Here is a 14,059-nt window from a genome sequence, read left to right on the forward strand (position 1 = left end):
TGGTCTCTCATGAGGCAGCAGCCCCAACCTGTGCTGTAAGGAAGCATCTGGCAGCTCAGGAATCCAGGCAAGATCCAGCTAATGGGTTTACTACCAGCTAAATCACACTGACACAAGAAATAATTCACCTAAGCAAAAAATACTACTGCAGCTTACATAATTGCCAAAGAACATCTTCCCTCTTCACCAGCCAGGTTTGAACTATTCAAAGCTGCAACAGATTTTTTAGCTGATAGTTAGAAACCACTGTGTACAACATCAAAAAAATCATCCCAATCCAAACCACTAATATACCTATATACTTATAGAAGGGACTTGTTCTGCCTATGTTCTAGTTATATATATATATATATATGTATATGTATATACGTGTATATGTATATATGTATATATCTATATATAGAGAGTGTTCTAGTCATACTCTCTACCCAGTCAAGAGATGTGTCCTGATTTAATGCTGTCAGGGTCAGTAAAAAATGTAGAAAGTCTCTTAATTTATACCCAAACCTCCCCCAGCCATGACAGAGACAGGTGATCCCTGTGACCTAACTGACCTTGCATCATTAAAAAGTTGTGCATTAGTGCATGGGGGTGATTCCCTTACCTGCATCCCAGTTGTACTGGGGATGGCACAGGGTAGGACACAGAGACCATAAAAAGGGAAGGGATATTTGGATTCTTTGTTTATCCCACCCTGGTAATAAAAAATGGCAATATCCCTTGAAGTCCAGGCTATTCCAAGTTCTTCCCATCCCACTCCTGTTCCTGTTGCCCACTGCAGCAGGGAAAATGTAACAGTGCCAGACTCCAGGGTCTGCCCTGGTACCCCTGGCACTCCAGCGCTCAGGGGAACGCTGCAGTACAGTCCCCTTCCAGCTGACCATGCCCTGCTAAGGTCTGACAAGACTTTGTTGTAGCATTTATTATTACAAACAGACCCAGTGACATGATTCCAGTGTGTGTTCCCTTCCCAGGGCAGCAGGCACACAGCCTCAGGGCAGCACTTACTGTTGAAGAACTCGTCGAAGTCGGTTTTCTCCACGCAGCACGCATACATGCGCAGCGCCGCCACCTTCAGCTTCTGAACAAAAGGAACAGACAGCACTTGAAACGTTCATCACCGAGCTGGGGAACACTGCTGGCTTTGTCCCTGAACACTGGGAACACTGGTGAACACTGTCCCTTTGTCCCACACTGCCATTTTCTGAAAACACTTCTTTTGAGAATCACCATTGCTTGAGATTTTCAGGGGCACATTAAACTGTTAGATCTGCCAGTAATGGCATGAGTATAATTCATTTTGCCTTGAAGGAAACAAAATTATTAAATGTCTTCCTGAATATCCTTCCAAATCCAGTGTGTTAAAATACTTGATATAATTACAGAAAATATAAATTAAATGGTTTTCCTTACAGAGTCTCTGAAGATCCCAATTCACAACTCCTGGTTTCCTCCAACAAATTTAAGTGATGCATACCACTAAGAGTGTTCTGTGTAATTTAAGTTTAAAATATTAAAGTCACATACCAGTCATGTCCTAAAAATAGCTTTTTTTTTCCTAGAAAAGTGACATTTGACTGATTATGAGAGTGAGAAAGGAATCACAAATGAACAACATGAGGTATTCCTGCATGCTTTGGCATTTCTCATTTTGTTCCCAGCCTGCCACTGCACCCAAAACACCTCCAGTGCATCATCCAGAACACTGACACACGTGCTGAAGCTTCAAAGAGCGCAATAACTAATAGCAAAAATCTTAAAGAGAAATGGCATTGGGTTTGGATTGCTCTGGTTTGGTTTTCTGTTTTTTCTAGTGACATATACCAGTGATCATCTCAGTGCTCACCACACTGCAGGGATGAGCACCCTGCCTGCTAAATGGCAGTTCAAATCACCAAGTAATTATTTGTGTCTCTTTCAACCAAAAGGAAAATAAAGAAGTTGCAACTGATTGCTGAGGAAACACAGGAGCTCATTATTTTTCTTATTCAGTAATCTCAGGCTTCTGTCAAAAATCAAAGATATAGCTAAACTTCTTGAAGTAAAATGATTTGCATTGCTTACAGGAGTTCTGAAAGTTTCCCTTTTAAAAGAAACACTGCCTGGCCTGTGAGCAGAGATCTCCCTGGTGAGAGTCACTGCCCCAGAGCAGGCATTACTAGACATTAAAAACATATTGTAAAAAACAGTCCCCACAATCCAGTCCTTAAATAATGCAGGTAACAAAGGAGAAACTGATGAAATTTAATCATGGAAGTTTTAGGGTGTAGAAGAAGCGTGGGGGAAGGGAGAATAACACAGAAAAAAGCAAGAGAAATTTTAAGAAACTTCCCAATGATCTCCTAGAGAGCACAAGCAAGGCCAAAAATGAACTCAGGTCTCTTGGGCCCTAACCACAAAATAACTCTCTCCCAACCCAGGATCCCCAGCCAAAAGCAGGCAGTAAAGAGCAGCAATTAAGGAGAACTCTGAAATCAACACTTAGAGCTAACAAGAATCTTTATTACAACAATATGTACACAAGCACATGGGAGAGAAACTACACTCTCAAGAGGTTTAGCATCACCTGATTAAAGCAACTGATTTTAACCAAAATAACTAAGCCTGTTACAAGTCATTTATCTTTGCTTTACACTTTCTGAGGAGCAGCATGCAATCAGCAACAGTTTCAGGTCAGTCTCTGAAGAGGTGCACTCTGCCTTGCAGCTATTCAAAGCACCTTAAAACTTCCATTATTTTTAATCTTTTTATTCAAATAACTGTTTTTCATTTCAACACAATTGAGCTCAGTCCTTCTTTCAAGCTGCCTTCTCCTCTCATTCTTTTGCACTCTTCCTTAGTTCAGAGAAAAACAATTATGAATTTCATCTTTTTTCTTCCACATAAGGAACCAAAAGCATCTCTCACAGAGCTGCTCTCACTTAGTCAATGTTAGCAACTGTTTTATGAAAGGGCTATTTAAAAAGAAAAGGAGAAAGAGCAGGACCTGTTTGTGACTCTGCCCCAGTCAGCTACCACTGAACAGTGATTTGAGCAGCAACCACACCATATCTCAGCACTGCCTGCTCAGCAGACCCTCCTGGTAAGGCTCTTACTCTGTTCTTTGGTGCACAAATGAAGTGAAAATCAGATATCTGAAGACATTCAAGAAGGATTTAGACTCTACCCAATACAGCACTGTTGCATATGTCAATGATGGCAATACATAATGGAGGTTCAAGATCTGGATTATTAATTCCTTACACCAGAAAACAGAAATTTACATTAAAACTTATCTATTAAGTACTGCTCCTATCATAAGAAAATAATGTGGAGTGGTTTTGGTCTGCTTTTTAGAACTATGAAACAAACAAAAGAATTATTAAATTACTGCTTTACCCATCTGCTGTACTTGAGTGGTCCCGTGAACCCGAAGGCTTCCATTATCCTTGTAAAAGCACCCACTTTTTCTTCAGATGACAGGAAGGAATCTTTTGCAGAAAGATGCTGTAAAATTGAAATAGCACATACTTCAGTCTCAGCACCTAAATCTAACACATTTTAGATAGCAAAGTTACAAATTTACCACAGAATTTTAGGGCTTTATTGCCTGTTTTCTTTGTTCAACTGTTTTTTAAACAAAAAACACTGTTTAGGTCTCCTCTGAAAACATTCCACTGGTTTTCATATGTGCCATTCCTCTGTGTATGAATACAAAAATTGCATAACCATGGTGATAACAACATCCCATTGGAAGCTCAAATATTTAATATTTACAGAAACTTGCTTTCCAAAATATGCCTTCTATCCTAGACTCCCATATTCATTCTAGGTGTCTTTACATGGGCTTAAGTCTTTTGCAGATAAAATGAGCAAACAAATCACAGAAACAGAGTAAATAAATAAAGCTAACCTTTCACATTCCCTTTCTTCCTCTCACAGGCATTGTACAGTAATTATGCATTACACAAAGCAATCAGCTCTGTTTTAAAACCAATGAAGATACATGAACCCACCATTTTACCAAAGAGCTCCCCCAGACTCTTACTCTCCTAGTTGATCTACAGAGTACTTGCAGAAAATCCAGATCAGCAAAGTACTTAGTGAGCAATGATTTGCAGTGTCTGCAAACATGAAGATAAACGTTCTTTTCTAGACTCACTACACACCTTAAACACCCCTGGGCTGGTGCTGTGGCTTTAGCCCAGTGGACAGGTGGGGACAGGGGAGAGAATTGGGAGGGTAAAAGTGAGAAAATTGAGATAAGGGCAGTAAAACAAAAGCCAGAGACACAGCAAGGCCAAAGGAGGAATTCATCCCCCACTTCCCCAGGGCAGGCAGGTGCTAAGCCATCCCCAGGGCAGCTGGGCTCCATCAGAGTAACATCACACCAATGTCCCCCCCTTCCTCCTTCTGCCCAAACTTTAGATGTGAGAATGATGCTGGATGGTCTGGGCTGTCCCTGGGGTCAGCTGGGATCAGCTGTCCCCACTGTGTCCCCACTGTGTCCCTGCAATTCCTTGTGCACCCCCAGCTGCTCCACTGGTGGGGAGAGGAGCAGGAAAGGCCTCAGCCTTGCGTCAGCCCTGCTCAGTAACTCAAACATGCCTGGAAAATCAGGCCTGTGTCCAGCACAAATCCAAACCACAGCCACACCAGCTACCAGGAAGAAAATTTACTCTCCCCCAGCCCAAAGCAGCACAAATGGTAAGAAAACTTTATGGCATTCAGCCCCAGCAGCACCATCAGCCAGCTGTAATCACCACTGGTACTCCAGCAAATCATTTCCATGAATTAAGTATGCAGTACAGACTTTTTGCTATCAACAAATTACTTTTAACCTATCTATTGCACATGAACCTCCTAGGTATGATTTGAGGAAATACAGCTGAGAGCCATTATAACCTGTGAGAGTAATGAGAGCAGGATGCCAGCTCCAGCAAGGACCAGGAGCAGACTCTTGGGGATGCCACAAAAGCAGAGAAATACAGCACACACCTCCCCAGCCTTCTGGGATGTACCTGCCCAGCTTCTGACAGACATTCCTGCACAAGAAAATGTATCTATTCGTTTTTTTTTGTCAGCTCCAACTGGCTACACCTTCAGTATCCCAGTGGCATTTGAAATTACTTAACCTCAGTAACACAAAGTCGTGGTATGTTTGGTTTCACAGTTTAATCATGTTTAAAAAAAAAAAATCCCTTGTGCCTTTTTAAAATCCAACCTTGTAATTTGGACTAGATGACCTTTAAAAGTCCCTTCCAACCCAAAGTATTCTATGATCCTTGGATGTTCCCAATTTTCCCATAAGAACCTGCAAACAACCACTTCCTATCCCACTTTTCAGTAACTTTTATTACTTTTATAGGCCAGTATCATACATGCATTCCTTAGTTTAGAAGGGTCCTAAAACAGGCTGAAAGAGGCTGAAACAGGCTATTCTCATACTGAAAGCTTTTCCCCTTTCTGATAATTCTCTATAGACTTCTTAGCACTAATATGGTAGTGTTTGAAAAGGCATGAATGGTAAGTAAATACATACAGATTAAAATACAGATCCATACTCTGCACAAGGTGCTATCATTAATTAAAAACTAGCTGTAAAGGTGACAAACTTATAGCTCTCAGACAGAGTCCATCCCTGTGTATATCCACACACCAGCCTGAGTATTTGAGATAAAATACCCTGCACTCATGCACTGTCCAAGGATGGCTGCCAGTGCCTTGAATCCTGCCATGCCCAGCATTCAGGTAAATGTGAGAAACACAGCCAGCACCATTTTAACATCTGTCAACCTCCCAGCAGCGTAACACTGCCCAGATCTCCTATGATACTCAGCTCCTCTGAATGCTGGTCATTAACCCTGCTCACCAGGTCCCCAATGTCTGCAGAGGCTCATCCCACCTCTGCCACACGTGATGGACCCAGTGATTCCCTGACATGTACTGGTATTTAAACCAGTTTTTATTTAAACCTCCTCTTCAGGATTATGCAGTGCAATACTCCCTGCTACTCTACAAATGGCTCCTAACCTTCCATCCTAACTCCAAAATCCCCCTCCAGCCAGGCAATGGTAGGAACTGCTGAAGGCAGAGCTTGTGTCCAATAACCACTGCCACATTCACTAAATCATTCATCTCCTCCACAGGAATTCAAATCACACTGAACCTCTAATGAACCCAGGCAGAATTTCACTACATGCCTCTTATCTATAAATGCACATGAAGTCTCCCTCTGTACAGGTTTTTCGTTATGTAGAGAAAGTTAAAAACCAAAATTGTCTCAATTTGTCTGTTGTTAGCTCATCACTAAAACAAGGGCTAACCAACCAGCAGGTTTCTCTAGGAAATGCCATGTTTCTTGCTTCTTTCTTCTGCAAGGCAGCCTGGACTAGCTCAAGAGATGGTGAAGGGATTTAAGCAGAGAGTGCTTGGTTCAACCTATGGATAGAGGTCTGAAGCTCATCCTGTCAATGCCAGGACTGCAGCCAAATGCAATTAAACAATCCTATAAGTGTCTGCAAAATCAGATCTAGAAAACACTGGGGTGAGGGGGGGAAACTGTGTGGTGCTTAGTTGCCAGCTGGGCTAAAACCACAACAGAGAGAAAGAAAAAACTTTAAAAATGTATTTTATACCTCACTCAAAACAAGCTCATGAAGACACTGCAAGGGACATAAGCCTACCTCAGGCTGCCTTTTCTGCTCAATACCTGAAAGGCAGTGCTTAAAGCAAACAACCATTTTAATTTTGACACCAAACATAAACTGAAACATCTGGAGCTCACCATTAATTCCAAACCACTTTCCCACCAGGACTGCATAGTCAAGTTCACATTTCAAAGATGAGTAAGTACTTCTCTATTCAAAATAATGAAGTTGCAGTCCAAAAACCCACCTCAAACCTACAGTGTTGTAAACTGCTTCCTCTCTGGTCATAAATCCTGCCTGGCTTCTTACACCATGGCTATTTTAACTGGGAAGTTTCCCCATCCATCTTTCAGCCCTTGTACCCCTCCCCTTGCCCTTTCCAATACACCAAAACAAATCTTGAGTCCTGCCTTGAAGATTTTCATGGCACTCCTGGTTTGTTTGAGGTACTGTCCTGTCACCCACTGCTCTCCCAGGCCTGCTCTGTAAGTGCTGCCTGTGCAGGGCTCAGAGCAGTGCAGGCAGGATGGGGATTAGGGGCAAGCACCATCTTTGGGAGCCTGGATAACAACTTTAGCTCTGGTCATGATAAATTGCCCAATTCCTTTGTATATGCTTCAAACTCTGTCTGCAAAATGTTTGGTTTATCTTAATAGCTGAAAAATACTGAAAATTTGACTATAAGAAGGAAAAACCCCTAGCTGAGAACTAAATGCAAAGACCAGGCAGGGGCTCTTCCCTTGCACACTTCTGGTTTTACTTCATTTTTTCTATCCATGTCAAAATAACCAATTTAAAATCCTTCTTAGCATGTACCTCTAACTCCACACCAGCAAAATGCACTATTAGCTAGACAACAAACTGGGATTATTGTTTTCATGGAAGTTTTACACATCAGTCCCCAACTCTTTTTCCTTCTGTCATCTCACTTCTCATGCACGTGCTCCATTTTGCCATTTTCTTCACACTGGATTAACAAGATATCAGGATATTTATTAGTTGAGAGATGCTAACACCCTTAGTTTAAGTGGTGAACTGATATTACGGAGTTGATTCATGCCTCAGAAAACTTCTACTCCAGGACAAAAGACGATGCATGTACAAGACACACAGACCACAGATTAACAAAATACTACAAATGAACAAAATACTACAAATAAATTGTTACACAATAATTAGCTGTTACTAATAAACTGCATGACAATTTTCAGTGTTTAGAAGATAGAAAAACTCTCACCACACATTATTCCCAAACCAAAGAATAAGGAAACATTTTGTCACTTCAGGTATGTGTAGAAGGAACATCTGCCCCCAATATCTTGACTTAATTTCTTCCCTGACTGGAAGGAAGCCCTCAGCCTTGTCAATGAACCTTCACCCTGATCACCCAACTGTAACTGCACCTTCCTATGTCAGCCCCTCCTTTGCTGGAAAGGAACAGAATTCCTTCTCTAATCACCAGACCCACTGTTCATATTACACTAAAACATCTTAGAGAAAGGCTGAATCCTCTCCTATGTGTTCTTAGAAGTGTTTTGCCTCCTGTCTCTGTAGAATCCCCAGCCCATGTGTCCTCCAACAATAAAACTTCCCAACTCTTCTCACCTTACTCGTATTGTAAAAGGATCTGTTTTGCTGTGTGATGGCTCCATTGGCTTGAATCAATCCACCACAGAATTTAGAGAGTTGGAAGGTGCCAGCCTTGTGTCTCTAGTAGAAATGATAAAAGAAAAAAAAAAAAAATTAAGAGACCACTGATTTTGCATCAACCACCTGTAGTTTTCTTCCAAGTCAATTAATTCTGGCTAATCCTGAAAAACTCTGCATCACAAATAGCACAAATTTATTACAGCAACTGTTACAAATAAAATGGCTGTCCATCCTTAATGCTCCAGACCACATTTTCCAGTGTTCCATAAATGTACTGATGGAATGGACTGGTAGAACACTGCACTCAAAAGCCACAGCCTCTCTGCTTTGGCTCTCACACTACTTCTAATTATGGGGTTTGTCTCTTAATAAAGAATAATTGTTTTTTCTGACTTAGCAGACAAATAGCTATTTTTATCTACAACTTTATAGCCTGTTCAATTGTTTTTGTGGCCAAGACTTGAGAAAATTGCAGGGTAAATGCTACCACTACAGCCCCTATGACTTCAATCCCAGATCTAGTGCACAACAAAGAAAATGCTCAAGCAGGAGCAAGTGAGCTCCCCAGGAAAGAAGCTGCACACTGAACAGAATATTCTCAGTCTCCCAGCACACCCATCTTAGCAGCACCTTATTTATCAATTAATTCAGACAGAGTAAATATGCTGTTCAGAGCAGTTATCCCCAGATGTGTACTGAATGTAGAGTAAGCCCAACTTCATTAATAATTTCACAACTGCTCATTTCCACCTCTAGTCCCAACATCACGTGCTATTGGTGCAAACTGGTGCTTTAATAATAGGGTTAGCATTCTATGTCTATTCCCATTTTCTACATATTTTTCACTCCTTTATCATAAGCTGCTATTACTTGATGCTCTAGTTGATTTACTCAGGAAAGACACACTCTGGCACTATGCCGGTGTCCCACAACAGTGAGCCAAACTGCAAAGCTTCCACTGCAACAACACTAAATGTGCTGTGCAAGGTAAACATCCATCATACTGGGAAGTCCAAGGTCACTGTACAGTGGAGATGCCCTATAAAGTGTTCCCTAAAATAAAATGCTGGAAGCAGCATGCAAACGTGACTGGCTTGTAATAGCTTGTTTGGAAAAGTAACACCTCCATTTGGACTTCTGCATTTAATCTTCTCATGACAGATCATTTGGATCTATTAAAAGACACACCTGGACATGTAACAAGAGTGGGAGCTCACTCCTGCAGCAGTAGAGAGCTCTAGAGTTGCCTTGGAATTTCCACAATACACAGTGAAGACATCACTTTTGGAAGCGTCTTTATTGAAAAACTCTTACTTTTTCTTGGTAATTTCAGATCATTCAATTTTTCAGACACTTTAACATGCAGTGATGTCTTACCTGGAAAGCACTGCAGAGCACCCACCTCCAGGGGCCTGGGATTGCAGGGCTCTGCAGCAACCCACAGCACCCTGCTGTCCACTGGGTCACTCCAGCCTGGCAGCTCTGCAACAAGGAGAGCAATGAGGGAAAGAAAAGGACACAGATGTGCACAAATAGTGTAACTGCCCCTCTGCTCTCACAGGTTTTATTAATTCATATGACAAAAACAACATGGAGCTGTGTAAGGAGGGCAGGGTTTAGGTTGGGTATCAGGGAAAGGCTCTTCCCCAGAGGGTGCTGGCACTGCCCAGGCTCCCCAGGGAATGGGCACGGCCCCGAGGCTGCCAGAGCTCCAGGAGTGTTGGGACAGCTCTGCCAGGCACAGGGGGGATTGTTGGGGTGTCTGTGCAGGGCTGGGCATGGGACTCAATGATCCTTGTGGGTCCCTTCCAGCTCAGGATATTCCATGATTCTAACAATCCTCAGATTCAACTCCCAACTTGTGCTTGACAAGAGTATAAATTTTGATTATGAAAATATTTTGCCTTCCAGTACAAGTATCCAACCCAAGTCTGATGGCAGAAACAGATGAATGGAAGGAAATGGTGGGCTGTCTACATCATAAAACCACACCACAACTACTCTGTCTATACAATAAATTCAAATGCTTAAGAAGCATTCTTCAATTGACTGAGTAAGCTCTAAAAAGCCCTCATCCAACTGAGCTTTTATGCATCTTTCTCTTACTTTACTCAGGCACAGCTAAGAATTTTCGTATTCCAAAAGTATATTGTCCCCATAAATTTTAGAGAAGATCATTATTTTCTGTCCTGAAAATGTCAGCAATACAAAGAAGAGGTGGAGCTTCTTTTGCCTGCACCTTCTTTGCACCTTTCACCTTCTGCAACATTTAAGTTAGTACAATATTTGCCTCCTTCATACATACACTACATCAACACTGGAAATAATGTATGGAGATGCCATTTTCTAATAAAAATAGCTTCATCTTTGGTTGGTCACAAAGATGATTAAGAGACTGAAGCATGCAATGTATGAGCAGAGAAGACTTCAGGGAAATCTTATCAATCTGTATTAACATCTGGTGGGGTGGGCAGTCAGACTGTCCCTGGGGGTGCTCAGTGAAAGGACAGCCAGAAGAGCAGCAGATCTGCCCAGAGACCAGAGGAGCCAACACAAAGCACCCCGAGTTCCTGTCCCCCTCCTGTGACCTGTCACCACTGTCCCTCAACTGCAGAGCTGCACCTTGAATCCATCAAGGGAACTGATCTGGGGTTTTAAACACTGCCCAGAGAGAGATGCTGTCCCATGCCAAACATGGTGAGCGTTCACTGCTACTACACCTTCTGATCTACTCAGGCTTCTGATCTTTGCACCTAACATCACCATCAGCAAGTGAAGTTATGAAAATGACACATTTCTCTCCAAAAAAACATTTCAGCTGAGTCCCACAAAATACTTCTTGAGACAACCTAGTGTTCTGACCCAGTTTAATAAACACTTAATTGAAAAAGAAGTTTGTTGTTTTTTTTTTTTTTTTGCGAACAATTACTACAAGATCCAAGGATCTGACACAGTTTTTTTGAGGCTTTTTCTCACTAAATGCCCAGGTTATGGCTTAGAGCTTGAACATACTGAGGTTTGGAACTGCTGAAAAGCACAAATGCAACAAAACTGGACAGAGACATATGAAAACAAAAAAAAAAAAAAAAAGCATAAGCACACTTAAAAGTTGAGATGTGATAAACAATCCAGTAATAAAGAAAACAGACACCAGGAGATAGCAGGGAATATGAGGAGCTAAGGAATTTTCTCTAAGCCAGCATCACTCTGCAGAACACAGCCTTCCTTTCAAACTGCAAGTGCTTCTTTTGCTTCCCCCCTGGGCTGAAAGAAAATGTACCAAGCCTAAACTGAACAGGATTACTCAGGAATGGTCTGCAGACAGCTGCCTTGTCAAGACAGAGATGAAAGAATATCACTAGTCTTTTAAATCCTCTTGGCAAACTTTTGGAAATACTTAGGTAGCAGGCAAGCTATTTATCAAGGTATCTTGGGCAAAAGCCAGATTTATCATAATGCCAGTATTAAGGAGCAGAGCTGAAATGTCAGGGCTGTATCATACTGCAGAAACTCAAAGTCAGACAAAAACCGAATTTTCCTTATTTCCAGTAAAAGGAAGACAGAAAGTTTTAAGAGTCGTTTTCATACAATTAGGAAACGACTGAATTCTAATGCAGAAACATGTGCTGAGAAATGCCAGGGATGAGCAGTTCTTGAGCTGAAGCTGAGCATACTTCAGCTCACAAAAATGGCAGATAACTACATCATCTCCTCTCCAAAGAGAAACCTTTCTGGTCTGACTGAAAAATAAAATCAGCTTGCTTTGCCACATGAATGCCAGCAGCAGCTGGCTGAGGAGCTGCCCAGGGACAGGTAAGCCCCGGAGGCAAATTCTTCCCCTTCAGAAGCAGCTTCCATTGCAATCCCTGCCCTGAGGGTGAGGCTCCACAGACAGCTGAGCCCTCCTGGTGCCTCACTGCTCCCCTAGTGCCCTCCCTGCTCCCTTCCTGCCTGGCTCCCCCCTGGCTGACCATTGCTTCTTTAATGCTTTCAAACTGCACAACCTGTTGTCACTGTTCTGCTGCTCCAGTACTTGGATCATGGGGCCAAGAAAAAGGCAGGCAACAGAGCAAGGAGAAAGCACAGAGAAAGGGCAGGGGTGGGAGGAGAAAGCAGGAACTCAAGGTCGCTGCATTTGAACTGCTCTTGAGCAGGTTTGTGCGTGGCTGCTCTCACCCCGAGTTTGGAAAGGACAGGGCTCAGCATGACTGGGGAAACCACACCCTGAGCCATCGGCTCAGAGAACCTGGGGGACTGACTGCATGCGTGGATATTGCCCCTATACTAAAGGCCTTTCCCGTTCCTGGCACATCTGTCCCCACCTAGCAGTGCTGGCCAAGCTGTGTGGTGATGTGAGATCATATCCAGGTACAAAATTCCGTGTTCTAGACAATATGCTAAAGAGAGGAACTCTGCCACAGATGCTTCAAAGGCTAATAGAAAGAAAAAATACACACAAATGGGAAAGAAAGGAGTGGAGGCATCGGAAACCCACACTTTCACAGGAACCCAAATACTTCCAATCTGAATCACATAACCACTAGGGCTGGAAAAGCCCTCTAAGGAGATCAAGTCCAACCCTTACTAAACCATGTCACCAAGTGCTATATCCACATGGTGTCTGAATATTTCCAGGGATGGTATCTCCACCACTGCCCAGTGATGGTGCCAGTGCCTGAGCAGTACACAAGAATTGGAATCTTTACACTACCCTTGCTATCAAACAGCTCCAGAGTGAGAAGGGAAGGCCCCATAAGGGCAATGCCCACCCCTCAGGGCACACACTGAGCCCACTGGCAGGCACGTGTCTCCAGTTCCCACCAGGAGCCCAAATCCTTACACAACAGAAACACAGGATCAATTAACTTGGAAAAGACCTCTAAGATCACCGAGTTCAACCTATGACTGCAACACCATCATGTCAACTAGACCATGGCACAGAGTCCCTTAAACACCACCAGGGATGGTGACTCCACCACCTGCCTGGACCGCCCCTTCCAATGCCTGATCACCCTTTCAGTGAAGAAATTCCTCCTGACGTCCCAGCTGAACCTCCTCTGGCACAACTTGAAGCTGTTTCCTCTCATCCTTGTTCCCGAACTCCTCCTGTCTATTCCCTCCTGTCAGGGAGTTTGTGCAGGTGCCCAAACTCAGGCTCAGGTGCCCCCTGAGCCTCCTTTTCTGCAGGCAGAGCCCGCCCAGCTCCCTCAGCCACTCCTGGTGCTCCAGCCCCTTCCCCAGCTCCGTTCCCTTCCCTAAACATGCTCCAGCCCCTCACTAACCCTTCAGCAAACACAAACTCCATAGGAAAAGCTCGCCCGGCTGCTTCACCAGACATCGGGCGCGAGGCCATAGGGCGGGAAGCAGGAGCAGCCCCCGCTGACACCCCTCGGGCTGCAGGGGGAGGCCGCCACAGGGGCGGCACAGGCACAACCCCGGCTCCACACGCCGCTCGCCCCCTCAGCACCACAGCTCTGTCCCCTCCTTCCTCCCCTCCCTCCTCCCTTCGCTCACCAGGGCCCGCGCCAGCGCCGCCATGAGTCCCCGGCGCCGCTTCCGCCGGCGCGGCCCGGCCCCTTCCGCGGGAAGCGCCGGCGGGCGGCGGCGTGAGGCGGGCGGGCGGCCATCGGCAGCCTTCCCCGGCGTGAAACAAATCGATAATGGCACGCTCGAGAGAGTGATTATGTAGTTGTGTTTCCATGGGAAGGAGAGTACCTTTCCCTGTAGAAAGCGCAGGTTATAAACTACCTACGGGAGGTAAAGGTTAAGGAAGCTTCCCA

General features: G+C 43.8%; 1 protein-coding gene across 2 annotated transcripts in view; it reads right to left on the reverse strand.

The window, feature by feature from the left end:
* LOC131564346 (ubiquinol-cytochrome-c reductase complex assembly factor 1) overlaps positions 1–13,822 on the reverse strand; it is a 46,854-nt gene extending 33,032 nt beyond the window's left edge. For both annotated transcript variants that reach the window (XR_009275374.1, XM_058814757.1), the window contains exons 1-5: positions 13,794–13,822; positions 9,657–9,761; positions 8,235–8,339; positions 3,379–3,486; positions 1,009–1,081 (exon numbers count right to left, since the gene is read on the reverse strand). Coding sequence is in view for 1 of the 2 variants with exons in the window: in XM_058814757.1 (XP_058670740.1) it covers positions 1,009–1,081; positions 3,379–3,486; positions 8,235–8,339; positions 9,657–9,761; positions 13,794–13,817 (415 nt within the window). In the remaining variant the exon portion in view is untranslated. The remainder of the gene's footprint in view (positions 1–1,008; positions 1,082–3,378; positions 3,487–8,234; positions 8,340–9,656; positions 9,762–13,793) is intronic.
* Positions 13,823–14,059: the final 237 nt, after the last annotated feature.

This window comes from Ammospiza caudacuta, chromosome 15 (assembly GCF_027887145.1).
Source record: "Ammospiza caudacuta isolate bAmmCau1 chromosome 15, bAmmCau1.pri, whole genome shotgun sequence".
Lineage (NCBI taxonomy): Eukaryota > Metazoa > Chordata > Aves > Passeriformes > Passerellidae > Ammospiza > Ammospiza caudacuta.